This window comes from Rhinolophus hipposideros, assembly GCF_964194185.1.
Source record: "Rhinolophus hipposideros genome assembly, chromosome: 25".
Classification (NCBI taxonomy): Eukaryota; Metazoa; Chordata; class Mammalia; order Chiroptera; family Rhinolophidae; genus Rhinolophus; species Rhinolophus hipposideros.
The window spans coordinates 9,421,060-9,441,645 of NC_138071.1; the positions used below are offsets into that span (position 1 = coordinate 9,421,060).

Genomic DNA, 20,586 nt, shown 5'->3' on the forward strand with positions numbered 1-20,586 from the left:
TTTGGCACCCTTTGTATGCAGAAGTAATAAAAACACCATCAACATATTTTTATCATTTTTGAAATCACAAAATATAGAGAACTTTACAAAAATGATAGATGTTTCCTATTCTTGTTCTATTTAAATCACATCTGCATTTTGCCTTTTAAAAAAGATCATGTAAATAAATAGTTCGTGCCTAAATCCATCGATGTAAGCTAAATTTATGTATTTTAGAGCATTCTTTCTTCTCTTTAAGGATGGGTCCTAAGTAATCAGGTTTTAAAAAAATAAAAGTTTTCAAAACTCTACGTTTCTAATGTTTTCTACACTTTCTTTTCTGGGTCCTAGAGTTACCATTAGCAACTTGAGGATGATTTTTATCAACCTTGAAGAAAGGCAAGGATTAGTTACATATTTATGTATTAGAAAGTGACAAACGATAAATAAGAAATGCTAGAGAATACATAGAATTGGTGAATGGAAGGATGCTTTATCATGTCCATGAGGCTCTATTGAGCATTGCTTGCTTAAAAAAATATTAAGTTGGAAAATAAGAAAAGGCTTAAGCTTGTTTCTCATCAATTTATTAGACTTGGATTACAGTAGGTTGATGGCCTATGTTCAGCCTAAAGATATTTATAAATGCTCTTTGGGTTAGCTTCAAAACGATGCCCCAAGCTCCATTTCATTTTCCACCATATGCGGCTCGTACCTTGAAATCAGGGTGCATTATTCACCTGAACTACTGCAGAGAATCCTGTAAGATTTATTCGGTGGAAAAAAGGATTTTCAGAAGTTTTTCCTGGAGGGATAGTTAAAATGAAATCCTAAAAAAACTAAACTGGTTTTTGTTTGTTTGTTTGTTTTCTTCAGTCGTAAGAAAGTAAACACTACCCAGGATTGTGGTCTGGGTAGTGTTTGATAACCCTTACACTTAATAACCTTTACACTTCTACCTGTAGTGAATATTTTGGATGAAAATGGAATGAATGGCATACTCTAAAGGATTAGCTTCACTGTGGGTTTCTTTTCCCACTTTCTCATACGCTAAAAGTGAAGTGATTGCAAGTATCTTCCTAAAGCAAATATAGATTTCTTTCATCATGAACCATGTATGTACATTTAAATCTGACGGAATCCTTTTCTTTCACCCTAACACTATGTTTTGAGTATCTACTATGTGACAGGTACTCCTCTAGCTATTGGGGATAGAGTGATAATTAGATGGACATGGTCTAGGCTCTCATAAAGTTTATATTTAAATCAGGAGAACAGGTAATAAACAGGGGAACATATAATGAATAAGAAAATAAAACAAAATGATGTAATAAAAAGTTATCAGGGGGAGAGAGACATTTTACACAGTGTGTTCAAAGAAGGTGACATGTGAGATGAGATCTAAATGGCAAGAAGGGACCAGTCATACAAATTACTGGTAAACCACATTCCAAACAGAGGAAATAGCAACTGCAAAGCCCCTGAGGTAGGAATGAATTTGGAATGTTTGAGGATCAGACAGAAGGCCGGTGTGGCTGTGGCTAGTGAAAGAAGGTCACAGAGATGTGAAATAAACTCCAAAAAGTAGTCAATAAGGGTCAGATCACGTATAACCTTGTAAGCCATCAGAAGGAATTTAAATTTTTGTACAAATAGCAGTAGGAGTGGTTGGAACATGGTAATTAGATTAGTGACATGATCTAATTTAAAGTCTAATTTATAATTGTTATTTACATAAAACATGTTGATTCTCAAGAATGTTGACTCTCATGTGGCTTCCCAAGGCTGAAGGCAACAAGAATGGAAGCCAAGCTGTGGTAGGCGGAGTTCCAACCCCCCTCCCCCCGCCCAAGATTCCTGCCCCTGGTATATAAGCCTTATATAATCTGAGAGTATTATGTGTGAATAGAACTTATGAATATGATGAGGCTTCATTCCTGTGATTAGATTCTTTTATGCAAAAATGAAGGGGTTTTTGCAGAGGTAACAAAATCCCTATCAATTGACTCTGACTTATTCAAAAGGAAGTTTATCTTGGGTGGGCCTGGCTTACTCAGGTGAGGCTTTAAAAGAGAATTTCCTGGTCACCTAAAGAAGTAAGCTTCCATATTGCTAAAGGAAGGGGCCACGTGTCAAGGAGCCTGGGGTAGCTGCAAGTTGCTGAGAGTAACCCCATGCCAATAGTCAGAAAAAAAAAAGGAAAAAAAAAAAGACACCTCAGTAATTCCATCGCAGGAAACTGAATTCTGTCAACAACATGAATTCAACTTGAATGAACTTGGAATAGGACCTGAGCTTCTGTGGTGATTACGGGCCCAGCTGACACCTTGATTTCAGGCTGGTGAGATTCTGAGCAAAGGACCCAGCTAACCTGAGGCTAGACTCCTGCCGTGACCCACAGAAATTATGAGATAATAAATCTGTGTTGTTTAAAGCGACTAAAATGACAGTCATTTGTAACAGCAATAGAAGACAAAAACACTCATGGAAATTTATTAGAAGACAAAGGAAGTTTTGCAGAGGAATAGCAGAGAGTGGGAGTAGCTGGGATTTTAGCTTAGATTGGTCGCAGCAAAGATGAAAAGAACGCAATACATTTCAAATATATTTGGGACAAAATGTAGAAAAGGTGCCATTTATTGAAACGAAATCTGAGGGAAGAATGGGTTGGCAGAATATAAGCACTGGGGGATCAGAATGCTGCGATAGCAGGTTAATTTGAAATGTCCCTTAGTTTTCCAAATGGCTGCATTAGAGAGGAAGTAGATACATGAGTCTGGAACTGAGTGGAGATAGCTAGTTAGAGATATAAAACTGGCAGTGACCAACATGTAGGTGGTTTCATAAACTGTGGAAATGAGTATGATAATTTTGGGAGTAAATGGAGATAAAAGGAACAGGGAATGCGCCCTGGGGGCACTCTAAATTTTAGAGGTCAGGCAGAGGTGTAGGAATAAGCAGATGATCTAACAAAAACTCTGTGAGAAAAGCATTGCATCTCCATTTTATGTTACAAGACACAGTCTCCGCAGATGAAGAGAATTGCTCGAGGTCACAGATTGTGCAGTTAAGTTGGATATTCAACCCAGGAGGAGTGTTTAAAACCCAACCTCTTTTCATTAATACATAGTGTCCTCAACTCCAGCTCCCAAGTGAAAACAGAAAATTCTACAACATTGCAAAATATTCATAAGCTAAAGTACAGACTTGATGTCTTAAGGACCCTTTAGAGCTGTGTAGAAATAATTGTTCCATAACAGAGACATGCTTTGATCTAGAACACATGTGCACGTCAACGTGGAAACTTAAGGAGACAGTTTGTTGCAGTTCTTATGCCCAATTACAAATGATGAATAATACTAATGAAATATACAGCAATGGTCTCAAAGGAATGGATGCCGCTGTGGAAATTTACAGCCGTGAAACAGACTTGGGCCATTAAGATCACTGTACGCTGGTGTCCACAGCGATTATCGTCCTTTTGATTAATGAGTGTTTCGATTGTTTCTGAGTCCAAGCCACTTTTCAGCTTTAGATTTGTGCACTTCCAGAGGTTTCTTTTCAAATATTAACTGCTTGTTATTTATGACTTGGGCTTCGATTTCTAGCAGCAGTTGCGAGCGTAGAAGCAGCAGCCGCAATTGTAGCATGATGGACAATTTCCTACGTGTCAGGCCCTTTGCTCAGAGCCACACAGTATTCTGCCATTTAATGTCGTAAACTCTAGTTGTGCCCATATTTCAGAGATGAAGAAACTCATGCTCACAGAAGTTGAGCTAATATATAGCAATATTAAAATCTGAACCAAAGTCCGAGTTCAAACTCTGCAATACCCAAATTCTTTCTAGAGTATTTGCCAGAGAAATTCTGAGAAATACGTACTGCTCATTCCTGAAGGGGAAAAATCATGGAAACTTTCAAAGGTAGCTATTGCTATGTAACTGGTTTCCCTTCTCCCTCTGTAATTAGCCAGGAGGAGAGGTTAGGGATGTGGACATTGAATTTAGGACACCTATAAATTCATGTCTTTTACCGTTTCTTGGTTTGTGAGCCTACAATAGTTATTATTTAACATATAGTCAGTAACAGGTGACTGCTAATCTTTGATAATACAACTTCCTTCCAAGCTGCTTTGTATACCCACATATTTCACAGCTGACACCCACGAACTGAATAATGTACTTTGATAATCGGCAAGCTATGAAATTTTACTTCTGATAATCTTCCATTCTTAAGCTGGTAGATTTTTTTTTTGTATTTCATAGTTGTTGTATTTGCTAAACGATATTGATGCATCAACATTACTCTGTTGTAAAAACAGTAATTGTCCCTAATATTTCCCTTAATAACTTTATTTTAATATCAAAAGATTATTTAGCTACTCAGATGATTTCCAAGAACAAGCAGTACTTCATGTATGTCTTGGTTCCCTTATCAACTACCCATGTCCCTTGTGGGATAAAAGAAGAAGAAGACAATGATTTGTGAAGCCTTTACAAGCTTGCAGTCATCAGAGGTGGTGCTTGTGCTTGTGTGGACAGGTTTAAGGACAGGTTTATAGAAACGTGAACATAGTTGATGAGAGGAGGAGATGGGAAGACGGGGATGGCAGCTTAGGAGTAACTGCACAGAGTTTCAAATGATACAACATCTACACAAGTAGAGAAAGAAATCAGCAGATGTTTTATAAGAACAAGAGAGAGAAGAATCCAGGGTGGTATTGATTAAAAATTGTGTCAGGAAAAGAGGAGACTAGGGGATGAGTGGCAGAGTATATCAGTGAAAGAGCGGGTAAGGATCAGGGAGAGAGCGTTCTGAATTAGAATTCTGCCAACACAGCCCCCTCACACATGGCCTGTGAGGCCGTAAGGCTGCAGCCTGGAAGAGGCACTGGGACTCAGGCAACTGCACGCAGTTCCCCCTGACTAGTGAGCATGCACCTCTGAGCCTCGGCTTCGTCATCCGTTTTCAGATATGTATGTTTGTCTAGACAACTAGATGGAATCTTCTTTCTGGTAGGTTTTATTTTCTTTAGTTCTCCAAAAGAATTCCAAACAGTGCCTTGAACCTTGTGTGTCCTCAACAAATGTTTGTTGATTGACTGAGTGAATGAGTGAAGGTCTCTTTTAATTTGCACGGAATAAATTTTAGCTATCTCAGAATTATTTGTTCTCATTTTCTTTGTGTAAAAAAGAGAAAAAATGACATTATATATATGTATATACATATACATATACACACACACATATATACATATATATATATATATATATACACACATACATATATATATATAAATATCTAGTCGATGATAGATAGATACGGCTTCGAAATGAATTACCCAAACTCTTCCTCCCTTAGTTTATTTGTAAGATGGTGGCTTTCTCTAAATGTCAATGGTAGGAAATTATTGACTCTTACAGACTTCTCTACCCTTTAAAGCTGGGCAAGACCCAAAATGAATTTGTACAAAAGAATCATGGGTATTGCTCAAAAAGATGGCAAGCAGTGTCGAGGAAAAGGTGAGATTATTGTAGTGGGTTTGGAAATAAAGGGCAATTTCTCTCCAGCTCCAAACACTTGGACAGCAATTAATCTTTTTTTTTTCTTCTCTGTTTTAACCTTGTGAAAATTTTTCCAATGAAATTGAGTGCATTTATTCCATTGTTGCCTTGGGATGCCGTTGTATTTTTTAGGGCTAATATTTAATTAAAAGTTTACTAACTATCTAGAGTATTTAATAACATCAACCATATTTTGTCACAGTTTATTTTCCCCTTTCTACTAGTGTTTTAACTCAAGAGGAGATACTTTGAGGTATTTTTAAAGTTGGAATACAATTCCTAAGTGAAAATAAACTTTTGAAGAACAAAATAACTAAGTGTAAAGTACATTTTAAGCATTTTCTAAATCTAAAAAATATTTTGTCCTAATTCCCATGACTGGGAGAATTAGATTATACATTTAGGGAAAACAGTTATTGAAACATTTTGCTTAAAGTGCTACAGTGCTGTCAATCTGTCACTGCAAATGGATGAATGCATTCAAAGAGTAAAGAAAACAGATAACTAAAAGAAAGAAAATTTGTCTGTGTCTTAGTGGTTACCAGAGGGTAAGGGGGTGGGGGGTGGGTGATGAGGGTAAAGGGGATCAAATATATGGTGATGGAAGGAGAACTGACTCTGGGTGGTGAACACACAATGGGATTTATAGACGATGTAATACAGAATTGTACACCTGAAATCTATGTAAATTTACTAACAATTGTCACCCCAATAAATTTAATTAAAAAAAAAAAAAGAAAATTTGGTTGGTACATTGTGAAGGAAAACAAAGACCAAGGGCAAACTCAACGCGGATTTCTTTGACGATATCATGTAGTTTCATGGAAATGGTGTAAATCAGCAGTTCTCTCACATCAACAAAGATAAAACAGTAACAATTTGGACTCAAGTTTAGAAAAAGAGATTTACAGAAAGGACTAAGATGTGGAATCTATTTCTTTGGGGCATTCATGAGAAAGAGTACAAATCTACTTTCAGAAAGGGATCAAGTACATCTCCTGGCTTGAATTAGGGGATACATTGGATAAATCCTCCCTGGCACTGTGAATTTCAGATGCCTCCTACTTGTAAGCCAAATATCTTTCAAAGGGTCCTTTCTAAGTTGGCTGTTGAGTGTCCATGATGAATGTAGACTCACAGAAACAATTAATACATGTGGAGGTCTCTGTTATATTGTTCCTAAACTACTACATCAATGTTCTTTATATGCAAGTTCTCATTTCTTTCCAGAAAAGAGAGTGACATTTTTTGAGTCTTGGATTTCTTGGAAAAGCTATGCATGCACAACATTTTGCAAATAATTTTAAACATCATGGAGTCTGTGAATCTGTTTCTTAGAGTGTAGCTTTCCTGACTCTAAAACTTATTTGTTCTGTAATAAGGACCTAAATCCTGTTTCAGGGCATCTCAGTGCTGCCCGCCTTCCTGGAACTCTGACAATTATTTGTCCTATCAGTATCTGAAAATATATCTTGGGTGTACAATTAGTTTGAGCTCTCACATAAAAGCACGGACTTTCAAACTAGTGTTTCAATAGTTTTTACAAAATGCCAAGTATTTTTACATAGTTTGTCTCATTTAATTCTCACAATAATCATATGATTTTTGACTATATTAGATATGAAAAAAATTAAGTCTTGGAGAGTAATGTAGCTTTTTTTGTTCAAATTCACAAAGTAAGTGACTGAATATTGTGGAATTTTTAACCCAAGTGCTCTGACTATATCCACAGATTCCCCATTTTATGCAATGGATTGATATCACAGTTCCAAACATATATCTAGGGTCATATATCCTTTTTGAATTCCAAAGCCTTCTGTAATTAGTACCTCTGTTTTTGGCATTCATAATTTAAGTTCAAATGCCAGTTCCCAAACCCTATATAAATTGTCCCATGAGAATAATCCCTTTACATTTCCTCTAACTACCATTTGCAGTATTACTGGTTATGAAAAATATCTTCCGTTTGAGGAGTTATCTCTTCTGAACTGACCTGGGGAATCTGTAGGCACCTGTTAATTTACTGTGTCTTATATATTTAACTCGTCATAGAATGGAAGGTCTCTCGACCTGTAAATGTCCTGATGGAGAATAAAGAAGAGTTAACCCAATATAATATCTCTGCCCTTGGAGTCTCTGAATCAAATAAGAATAATTCTTTTAAGTGGTGTGCTATCCATTTATTAAATCACTAATCCAATATTACTTACATATTGAAATGCTCAGTGAAGATCAAGTTGGTGGAGGTACCAGTGATTGTTGTCAGCCCACCAATGGTAGAAGAATAAGTAATGCACAAACTCATAAGTTTACACATCATGTGGTCCCTCTTTGTTCGGTATTTGATTCCTGTGACTGTGTTCTGTCCAACAAGAAAATGTACTATGAGAACAGTTCTATTTGTGGTCACAACAAACAAAAATAAATAACACTTGGCATGGACTGAACAACTGTGTCCCCCAAAATTCATATGTTGAAGTTTTAACCCCCCATGTGATGGTATTTGGAGATAGGGCCTTTGGGGGGTAATTAGAGTTAGAGGAGATCAGGATGATGAGATCCTGGTCTGATGGGATTTGTGTTCTTATAGTAGAAGACAGCACTGAGCTTGACCCCTCTCTCTCTGCCATGTGAGATCACAGAGAGAAGGTGGCCATCTGCACCCCAAGGAGAGAGTCCTCACCATCCTGCTGCAACCTGACCTGGGATTTCTAGTTTCCAGAACTGTGAGAACTAAATTCCTGTTCTTTAATCCACCTAGTCTATGATATTTTGTTATGGCAGGTCGATAGCACAGCCTTTATCTTTCCATCAATAGAAATGTAACAATAAAAATATTTAACATGAAACCACTGGAATATTTTATAAACGTAGTTTCATTCATTTGCTCATGCTTCCTTTCTTATTCCTGAACCAATTCTTCCCTCCTTTCTTCCCTTCTCATCATCATTCCCAAATCTTTCTATTGTTTTTCTGCTGAACTGGTAGTGCATGGTCAGTACGTTTCTCAACCTCTTTTTGGAGTGTTTCCCTACTTTGGTGCCATAATTGCTCGCTACCTAGAGGATACCACTTCTGAAATTGAATATTCTCAACCCCATATACTTCAGCGTAGGAAGATGGAGTCGGGGTACTCCTTAATTCTCACTATCTCTTCTAGGAAATGAATCCTCTACTATCATAAAAATAAATCCATTGTTCTTGAAGGCTCATGTAATTTGGGTATCTCTTTCTCTCCCTATTCTTGTGAATAAGATATTCTGACCTCCTGGTCACCCAGTGCTGTCATTTAAGATGACATTTGCCCCTGGCACACAACATTCCTCCACCCTCCAAATCCTGTCAGCATCTGGATAATTATAACATGTTTATGAATAACCCTTCAAATATACTGGCCTCACAGATTATTTTACCTCATTTCCAGAGAGCTTCAACTCTGCTCTATCAGTCACCCTCTCCTATAGTTCCACCCTGGGTAGCAGCATATCCTCAAATGACTCCACCTTGAAAATCACTATTTCAAATGTGTTTTGTTTAAGAATAGGACTTCCTAGGGTGAAAGACAAAAGCAGTTTCATTCCTTCTCTCACCCATGGTCCATATTAACCCTCTGTCGGTCTGATTCTTGCTGACCCTGGGGTAAAATCTGGGGCAGAATCTATAAATTTCCTGGTCACTTCATTTAATAAATACTCTTTCAATCATGTTTAGTAAAAAAGCAACTTCATTTCTGTAGTTGAAATGAGCAGTCCTCCACTTAATAGCAAAAATCCCAACTTTCAAGTTAAACCTTCTCCCCTATATCTGGCCTGCTAAAAGCCCATAGCTGGAAGGAGGTTTGTGGGTTTGGCTTTTCCTCTCTCTCTGGGAGAGAGGAAATTGTTAGTCTGTTTCTAAAACTCTCCGAATTTGGAGTGGCTGGGGATGAACAGGATCAGGAAAGGAGTGGTAACAGTTAGGAGAGTCTTACTTGACTGGTAAAATTAAGACGTGACATGAATACCCTTTAGGCCTGATGAATATTCAAGATGACTCCATCTGGTGGGTGCTTTTATGGATTATTAATTCCTGTCACCCAAATAATAACATCAGAATCCTGCTCCTTCTATATAGGTAAAACATCTCTTCCATTTGGTTGCTTAGGACACACTTGTGGTTTCTGCACATGAGGGTCCATCACATCTCTTCATGCCAAGGTCAACCGGCCCCATCAACAAGCCCTGGTAGGGAAACCTGCTTTTCTAATGACACAAAATAGTCCTCCTCCCATATGTTCCTTACATTTAGTCCATGGGAAACAGGCACCTCTTCCCTGTTGGCAGTGAAAGTGCTGCTAAAACGCCATTAGGTAAAGAGAGTGACTTTCCGATTTTTCTAGTGTGTGTCAAATACTAGTCTATTGGTCTAGAAAACAGATTCGCAAGTTCTACAAGTGGTGGTTTCTCCATCTCGTTGTCATGAGGTAGGTGAGACACTCCTCCCCTTGTTGGCACAGGTTAGAGGGGGTTGGGGAAAATATTTCAACTCGGTCCAGAGGGAGACTATCTCTCAGCCTTCTCATTTTCAACGTTGAAGAGTTGAAATTGATTTTCATTCATTTCCTTTGCAAGTCCTGTGTCAGTGCAATATGGGTATACTTTAAAGTGTGTGCTTGATATTACAGTGTCTCAGGTGAAGAAAGCGTCTCATCTTACCACCCTATTAACAAAGAAGTTCACTCCTCTACCATAGCTGCTTTTTCTAACTTCGCTGTTGCAGTACTTCTGTCCCGACTGTCTTTTCTCTCTTCTGGAAAGTCTAAATCACAGAAGCATCTAATTAGTCCTAGTAGATTGGTCCTCTCCTTTATTCACTTCCTTTCTTATCCAGCTTAGATTCCATGGTAAACTAACGCAATAACTTTATTGGGGGGAGCATTTTATTTTTTGAGCCACTTTACTAAGGTATGATTGACATGTAAAAAGCTCTACATATATAAGACATACAATGTGATGAGTTTGGGGATAACGATATACCCTTGAAACCATCACCGCCATCAATAACTATCTTAACAAAACCCTAAACTCTCTTTCTTGTCTCTGTTTGAACGGTAGTTATTTAACAAAATTTCAACTTTGGATGAATCCATGCATTTCCTTTCTCTGTGTCCTGTCGGCCCATGAGCAGCCAAGTATTGTTGGAGAGAATTATACGCAAAGTACAGGAGTTTGGGTTTCCTGCTGAGTGCTTGCAGCCTCTCTACCCAACTATGTTTCTCTGACCAAACTGCTCTACCTGTCTCCACAAGAAAATTTAAAACTTTCCCTATTCTCTTTACAACACCTTTTCAATGCCGTCTCTCCCTCTTCACAGGTAGCTTTACATCCTACTCCACAGGGAAAATAGAAGCCAGCAGACAAAGGTCTCACTGTCAAATGTAGAAACCTACTTGTATCTGCCCTGCCTTCTCTTCCTTTTCTACATACATAATAGAGTAAAGGTCTCTCCTCCAACTTATTTCTGGACCCCATCCCTCAGGTCTTATCTGAAGCCTTATGCAATGGGCTTTACTGGAATTTTCCCACCAACATTTAAACATTTTCAAGTCATGTTTACAAAAGAGAGAAAAAAATCTTCTTAATCCTCCTCTCAATTTAACAACTGCCCTAACTCACCTCCATTTTCACAGGCAAACTACTCAAGACTTGTGTAAATTCTGACTCCATTTCTTTAGCCACTTCAATCTGGTTTCTGTCTTGTCATTCCACCCCAAATGTATTTGCTATGATTCTCAATAGCTTCCATATTATTAAACTCAATAGATACTTTCCAGCCTCAACTTTGTAGACCTCTCAGCAGCACCCAAAAGAGCTGATCACTCCTTCCTGCTGGAAACACTTCTTTGGGCTCCCATGATCTCTCACTCTTCTGGTTTTCTTCTACATCTCTGCCTGTTCCTCTCTCTCCCTTGCCAGTTTATTTTCCTTTACCCTTCTTTAAAACTAGAATTTCTTGAAACTGTCATAGGCACTTAACCTTTCTCACAACGACATTACTCCTTAGAAAATCTCATGCATTTTCGTTGTTTTAATGAATATAAATATACCAGATCACCAAATTCCTGTCTTCAGCCCAGATTTCTCTTTTTAGACCTGTATATTCAATTGTCAGTGCAACATAATTTGAATGTCTTAAATAAAACTCCAATTCCCAAATGTTCAAAGCCAAACTTATTTCCTTCCTCAAGCCTCGTGTTTTAGGATCAATGATGTAAGATAATAGCAGTACCACCACCATAGTTGCAAACACTTACAGTGTGCTTGTATGTAATAAACACCATTTTAAGTTAAAAATCAAATAAATGGTTTACTTCATGTTATTTATACAACACAATGAGGTCAGTACTGTTATGATCCCATTTTACACATGAAGCCATGAGACTTCGAGGATAAGTGACTTGCCCAAGGTCACAGAGCCTGGAATGACAGACTTTGATTATGAAACCACATGGAGCTCATACCCTCAGCCACTTTGCTTGTCCTCCTTGAAATTATTCTCTTCCTCATCCTACCAAGTCCTCTTAATTTTATCTATTTAAATATGTCTGGCCTCTCTTGTTTTTTTTTCCATCCCCATTATCGTGTTGGTCTAAAATGACATCATCTCTGATTTGGGTTACTGCCTTATGGGCATCCTCGCATTGTTTCTTGCCTATTTCAGATCTGTTCTACACACCTCAGCTTTTAAAAGAACATCTAGATGTACATCAGAAATACACACAAGGATTGCCCTGTGCCATACAGTTAAACACACTGTCTTTGACAATGACATTGAAAGATCTTTTTGAGAAATCATGATAGAAATACATTTCTACTCACTAAAGGCCATCATGGATGTGGGAATGACATTTAACACAACAGGGTCAGGTGCACTGGACTGTAATTTGCCTTTTACTTTCCAATTAAACTAAAGGTTATAGCCCCCAGGGGTATCTATTTTTACCAAAATAAATTAATTTACAAATGCCTCCTTTGCCTTATATTTCCTGCATGGAAATTATTTGTATTTCATATGATAAAAGTTTCCATTAAAATTTTCAAAAATAAATAGTAAATAAAATAGCAAAATAAATTTACATATTCTTATAAGTGAAATTTGGAGGCTTAAATATTAATTATTTTACTATAGGAGAGATTTCAAATGCAAACCAGAATGTGGTGTATAATTTGGATATTAGTAAGTTGATAATAACAATGAGAACTTAAAGATGCCATGTGTATATAATTTCTCATTGTCACATTAAAACTTTCAAAAATATAGAGAAAAAAATTGGATCTTATGTAAAAGCTTAATGGCAAATATATACACATGTATATATATAACAAATATCACAGACAAACATCACCATTTAGAAACACATTAAAAAATCAAGGTAAATTGCAATTCTGTAGTAAATTGCAACATTAATATAACACATGGTTAAGTGGAGGTGTTTGGGAGGTGGGATGGGGTCTACCACTTTGGTTATCTTGCCAGTAAACATGAGACCCACACAACCAGCTCTATTGTTATTTTTGCTTAGGGCATGTGATTGCTGGGCTGAAGTAATCGAAGAGATGGTACTGTAATAAAGGGTAAAGAATGAGGACCAGAGGGGCAATGGCAAAGTGCAATGGACCGAGAAATAGAGCTGTTAAGAAAGCCCGAGACGCGCCAAGCATGGGTACAGAACCTACAAACAAGAGTGGGGGAGGGTTTTCAGCAGATTCGTCTGCCCCAAGGTGGTTTGAATCTGAGACCAAGGGTTTGACCAGAGCCAAAGAGGGGGTTGGAGTAGATCATTTGGGATAGAAAGTAAGACTCTGGCCCTGAGCGCATGTGTTTGCAGATATTAGGACAACAAAATTGCTACATTTCTCCATAAGTGGAGGAGGAATTTGGGGTGTGTGTGTGTGTGTGTGTGTGTGTGTGTGTGTTATATTTTCTCCTAAGAGTTTTGGAGAGAAAAACAAAGAATTACGAAGTAAAGAAAGGAGGAGGAGCAAAGCATCCAGAAGGGTTAGGCTGAAGACTGTCAGGGCTGAAGTGATGGCAGGAAATCTCCTTTGGTGATAACCAAAGGTCATTGCCATGCTTATGTTGTGAATGGGAATCTGCTTGCTTTGTAGATTTCATGATGAAATTCAGTATGCAGAATGGTGTGATTTAAAAACAAAACAAAACGAAACACATGAAAAACATATCCACATTACCTCTATGTGCCTAGAAGCAAGACTGAAATGAAATACGTGAAAATATTAACAATGAGATTATTGGGGTATCTGCTACCTTCTTCATACTTTTTATATCTTCCACAATCATAAAAACTTTTTTGAATTTGTAAAAGAATCATAGCCTAAGAGCAGACAGACATTTAGAGATTATCTGATATAAAGAAAGACCTAGTTTTTCAGAACAGCAAAATGAGTCTCACGTGTGACACAGCTGGCCACAGCAGAACTGAAACCAGAATCCACATATGAATTCCCTCTCAGTGATTTCCCTTGTATCATCTTGCCTTCCAGAACACTTTTCGCTTATGGTGAATTTTTAAACCTACATCTAAGGTGTTACGTATAATTACATTTCACGTTACTTTCACCACAGCAATTGTAACATAGCGTGGTTTTATCCAATCCCCAATTGCGTCATACATTCGTATTTCACACCAAATATACGACATTTGAGATTTTGTGAATATGTCTTCTACTGATTCTCCTAAGTGATGGAAATAAATTTTTTCCAAGACATGACCAAATTCAGGACCCGATGGCAGCGTCACACGAGTGGTGCTCAAAGGACATTTCAGAACAGAAATGTTGCAGGTCCAGCTATAACTCACTATTGCCACCTGGTGGCCGTGATTGCAGATTCCAGGGGCATGTCACTCATTTCCAACCTCAGGTGCTAAAAGCGCATAGGTGAATCCACATGGATTTAACTAGTGTTCTTCACAGCGCTGTAGAAACTACTTCATTTAGGTGAGTGTGGTATGAAAACATTAGGGTTTCTATTTATATTTAAATAATTATGTAAGGCTAATTGCACAAAACGTTAGTTCCTGCTAATCATTTTTACTTGCCAAAGACAGCCAGTTTAAAATCTTCTAGCTCATTTTGGATATTCATTTGCACTCACCTTAATAATATATTACACCATCTCTGGCTTTCTCAGTTGTAGGCATTACAATTAAATTTGCACTATGTTAGCTGAAGAGAATGCAGCTTTCTTTCACAGCCTCCTCCACTGAACACACTCATACTTTCCATGTCTCCACCATCCTCCCGTTATTGCTGTATCATAATTTTGCTTCTACTTCAGTGTTCAGAATGTTGCCTAGAGAACTATTAACAGCTGAGCAATAGGATATATATTACTTTTTCTGTTTCGCACTCCCCTCACATCCTTACTTACTAAGTTTCCTAAGTACATATCCCTAAATCAGCCCCAAATATTCTGTGGTTGTTTAAATCTTTTCTCAGAACCATCCAATGATAGGATATCTAATCGACATCAAATATTCTACTAATTGGAGACATCTCTTCCAGAGCCTTCCTGCCTGCCTTAAAACGATTTCTTTTTTTTTTTCTCCTCTAGACCTGCAACGAATTACCTAGACATTAGCTCACTTCATTGATAGTTTAACTGGATATTGATCTCTAGATTGGAAATAAATGTTACTCAGAATTTTGAGGGCATTGTTTTCCCAATTGTGTTCTGACTTTCCAGTGCTTATATAAAGAAGTCTTTAGCCATTTGTATTTTCCATCCTTTTTAAGGAATCTGTTTTTCCCCTTTCTGAAAACTTTTAGGGTCTTCTCTTCACCCACAGTATTCTGAAATCTCAATGTCCTTTCTTATGTGGGGCTGTTTCATCTCTTGAACTGGTACCCAGTGGGCCTTTTAGTCATAAAAATCATATTCTTCCATTGTGGAAATTTTCTTGAATTTTTGATGTAATCCTGGTTTTTCCTATTCTTTTTCAGAAACTCTTATTATTTTCTTGTTTATTCCTATTTTTCCTACCAGTTTTTCCATTTATAATTTAGATCTTATATTTTATGCATTATTTTATATTTTACGTATATATTGTACTTTTTGTCCTGTCCCTTTTCTATAGAATATCATTCACCATTCACAAATGCCATTTCTTCGTTTACCTTTCTGAATAGATTCATGATAGTTTCTTTTCTTGTGTTTTCATCTCCTTGCCACAGCCTCTGTTTCCTGCAAGTTTCTGTTTCCTGTTTCTTTGTTTGGGATTCTTTCTTTCATGCCTGAGGCTTTCTCCAGATATCCAGAAATTGAGGTGTTTGCTTATGTAAGTCAGTGAAAAGCTGGTTGGAAGTTCTGTACCTGGCGCATTGGGACTTGTTGACTGTGGGCCTCACTGCAGTATCAGCTGACTGGGCCTTTTTGAGAGAAAACCCAAGGCTATGCATTTTCAATCTTTTCTCTTGTGCGCATGCAGCCTGTAAGGAAGAGCCTCCTCATCTCCTGCCTGCTGACAAGTGCGGAGAGTATTGGCCTGACTCCTGGAGCCAGTGGGGAGGAAGTGAGGGTTCTCATTGGTCAGCATATAAATTCACTCAGTACCCCTACTGTCACTGAGACACTCTCCCCCATCCCTGAACTGTGCCTAGTTCTTTTTACCACCTGCTTCATCATGTCTAAACATTACACTTCTGTTTCATAGAGGAGCAGCGTTTGCATCCACGTGGAGTTGAGGAAGAAATTTGGGAATTGAACTCTTTCATAAGCAATTTTTCACTTAACCCCACTTTTCAAAATCTTAAAAACACTGAGGGCTGCTATATAAATTGGATTGTTTATTGTCTTTCCTCAGTGCTGATGTAAGATTCCACTTCTGTGAGATAACTGAGTCATTTCCCACCCATTCTTTTACTTCCTAGCTTCCAAAACAATTATGCTGTCATCTCCTCTCTTGACATTTATATATTTGTGACTTCTGCCTTAAAAGGTTTATCTGTTCTTGTTTGAATGGCGATGCAGAACAGAGGGAAGGCAAATGGGTCTATTCAACCTGGCATCATACTGGAAGATGCAATCTACCTCTTTTTACATTAAAAAGTAAATGAATATTAACAAATAATTATTGCACAGATGGACCTTGGTGCCTTCCTGGTCCCTACACCAGTAGCTGATGTAGGTTAAAGGGGAGGGGAGATAAAAGCTCCATAGTGCACAGAGTGATTCACAGGGGGGCCCTGTGTTTGCTCTCAGCATATTGAGTTTACAAGTGTTTGGTTAAGTGGATGATAGATTATGCTTTCTCATTTTAATTAAACCAGCCCTCCCATAATGTGCATATGGCTTTCAATTATTACTACAGGAAATGATTTATGTAAAAAAATCTTCAGAATGAAGATAATATATAAGCAAACAGCAAGAAAATGTAAGAGGAGATTCTCCTCCTACTCCTAATATGATCTCTTTATGAAGACCTGAGCTCTGATCAGTTATAACTTGAACAACTCAGAGAAGTGAGTAACAAAATTGAAGTTACCAAGAAAACTCCTTGAAGTATGATTTACATCTACTGTAGTTAATAAAGAATTATGTTGCACATTGTGAATTGGGATATTAGTTTATATAGTAATAGTACAATGAATAGAGAGATATTTAAAATGTAGCACTCTAGATATGAGGACTCTTCATAGAAATTCTGCTTTTTCAGTAATGTTGAAAATCAATTAAATCCAGGATTATTTTATTAAATGTTATTTTTCTAATTGCTAAATATTTAGAAGCTTCCTTTGCAATTGCTTAGTGAAAAGCAAAAAGTAAAAATGTACATGCTATTAGGAAAAATCTTGATTTTTTTATAGTGGTAAAAGTGACTGGAATAATATATACATAATATAGCAGATTTCTCTATCTAGCTGCATGACAAATCAGATTCTCTGTTAAATGAAATGCTATTTAAAATATCTTAAAGTGCCTTTTAAAATGTCTCACCAAACGGCCTTGACCTCATTTAAATGAAAGTGGAATCTTAAGTAAGTGAATAGACACTTTTTGACCTGAGGACTTCAGTTTGTCCTTTTTCAGGGAGAGCTGGAGATGGCAGATAAGGCCCACTCTGTATAGGAAAACACTCATAAAGCCCATATCCTTTATAAAGTAGACAGCAAGGAAATATCATGCGGGCTTAGGGAAAACATAATGTATCCTGAAAACTCCTAACCATGAGCATTTTTAAAGCTTAATTGGTGTGTGTATTAAAATAAAAACAATAATATAATTCAAGCTCTTCCATGCGGCTGCAACTCAGGACTTGGGGAATTCCCATAGAAACTTCAAGGGAAATTAGCATTTCAATATTTAAAAGCATAAAACATGCAAGAAAATAAGGCAACAAAAGTGAGAATCAGCAGAAAACTAAAACAGGCCTAAGAGAGAGAGCACCACAAGACTTCAGACACTAGAGTTAGACACAGAGTATAAGTAAACTTACTCATGATTAACAAAATTAGAGAAGGGATGGAGAATATGAGTAAGGAGAAAGAGAATACAAAAATTACCAAGCAAATCTTAAAAAGAGACAAATTTATAGAAATTAAAATTTAAATAACTGAATTTAAAAACTCAGTGGATGGGTTAAACAACAAAATAGACAGAGCTGAAGGGAGAATTAATGAACTGGAAGATAGATCTGCAGTTATTATGCATAGTGTCATCCAGCAAGACACAGAGAAGAAAACATTTAAAGGATGTTAAGAAGCATGGAAGACAGAGTGAGAAAGTTTAACATATGTTAAACTGGAGACCCAGAGGAAATAATGGCTGAGAACTCTCAATTATTGGCAAAGATCAATACATATATTTAACACACACACACACACGCATACACATTTTTAAAGTAACCAATGAGGAAAAATTGAAGGAAAGAATTTTTTGGAAAAAAACAGAAATCTGGCATTAGAAATTTGAAATTTATAAAGTTGCTTAAAGTTCAAGTGAATTATATTTTTCAGGCAAAAAAGTTCAACCTAGATAAAACTGCAATAGCCAGCAATATGCTTTTTACAAGAGATCCATCTAAATATTAATACAAGGACATGGCAATATTGAAAGTGAAGGGATAGAAGAAATGCCAGGTAAAAAGTTATCCTTAAAAGCTGGTATAGCTACACTATCATCAGACAAATAAACTGTAAGACCCAAAAAACATTAGTAGAGATTGAGAAGGGCATGGCAAAATGGTCAAAGTGTTAATTAATCAGTAAGTTGTAAACATTCCAAACTGGAAAGGACATTATGTAAATAATCTAAAAATATATTGAAACCCAAACTGACAGAACTATCAGAAGAAATAAACATATCCACACACCACAAGGGAGATTTTAACAACAGAGTTTCATTAATTAGTGGGGTAAGCAGAAAACAATTGGTTAAATCACAGATGATTTGAAAAGCACAACTAGCAAACTTGATCTAACAGACTGAGGATGTCAGAGCAGGGCTAGAAAGTCAGGGTCGTCATGATTATGGAGCTACCACACCAAGGTAAACAATAGTTTACCTTGTTAAAACTATTGCTATTCTGGGTCTTTGTTGTCGTAAACAAGTAACTAATACAAGTGGTAACACTGAAAAGAAGACAGGAGAACGATTAGCACAAAATTCTGGACTATGGCAATCTCGATAAGAGGATGGCTGCAATTGTGTGAAGAAAGGAGATGGAATCCAAGATGGGCTCATGGAGATTTCTGGAAATTGTTATGTTCTATTTATATATGGTATATCTCATTATATTCATTTTATTTTTCTTTACATTTTTCCATTACATTTTATAAAAATGTATATGTATAAAAATTTCATAATCAAAATACATAAAAACAATTTGTGTAAATGTATTTTTCTTTGATAGGAAATACCATTGGAAGATGCATAGAAAAACATTGCTGAGAATTTTAAGAAAGAAAATACAGTATTAGAATACATTATATAAAGTGGGAGGTTTACTATATAGTTAGAGGAAAGTACAGATGGTTCCAACATGGCTGGGCTTATGCTATGTGCTAGATAATATTTCAATAACACAAAATGTGAAGAACTATATTTTGGTGATTCAAAAATGAAAGATACATGGGAGAAACGATATCAACAGTCAATCATTTCTTTAACGAAATGTTTTGTGGAAATACAGCTAATTATAGGCATCAGGGGCATGAGGGCTTTGATTATAATAAAAATTGAAATCTGTTGTGAGGTCATGTGTACAGGTTGCTGCTATGATCCCTTTTTAAAAAAATGAATGTTAAATAAATTCAGAAGTGAATTTACCTCACCAACTGTTGCCACCCATTGCTTTACTCTTTCAGGAAATATACCTGGCAGAATTTCTGATGGATTAGGTTTTTACCTGCTTTTCTATATCCAGGCATTTACCTTCACTCTAGTCTAGACTCTTCATGGAACATACTGGATTTCCATTACATGTGAGAAATTTAACTATTTCTTCCGATACAATACTACCGAAAATGAGGCTTCTGAATTCTCAGTTGAATGGGACGAGTGCTCATAAATTGGATTAGTGAATAAAATACTTATGATTTCTTTTTAAAGTTCAACTTCATCTTGTACTCCTAGAGGCACAGAAAACTGCCAAGTTAAAAAAGACCAAGTAAAGAGTACAAACTGTCAGCTAGAAGATGAATAAGGACGGAGGATCGAATGCAAAACATGACAACACTGCATTTCACAATTGAAAACTGCCAAGAGAGTGGAAGTCAAATTTTTCACCAAAAATATAAATAAACAATAAATATATGAGGTGATCTATGTACCAATCAACCAGATTGGGGGAATCCTTTCATCATGAATACATACATCAAACCACTATGATGTACATGTTAAACATCCCATACTTCTTTTCAACTTCATTCAGGTATAATTGAGAAATAAAATTGTAAGATATTTAAAGTGTACCTCATAGTGATTTGACACATATATACATTATGAAAAGAATACTACCATCTAGACCAATGAACACATCTGT

At 36.8% G+C, this 20,586-nt stretch overlaps 1 protein-coding gene across 4 annotated transcripts in view; it reads right to left on the bottom strand.

The window, feature by feature from the left end:
* SLC13A1 (solute carrier family 13 member 1) overlaps positions 1–20,586 on the bottom strand; it is a 144,632-nt gene that overhangs the window by 25,168 nt on the left and 98,878 nt on the right. For all 4 annotated transcript variants that reach the window (XM_081038569.1, XM_081038571.1, XM_081038572.1 and 1 more), the window contains one exon: positions 7,754–7,905. In XM_081038569.1, the coding sequence (XP_080894695.1) occupies positions 7,754–7,905 (152 nt within the window). The remainder of the gene's footprint in view (positions 1–7,753; positions 7,906–20,586) is intronic.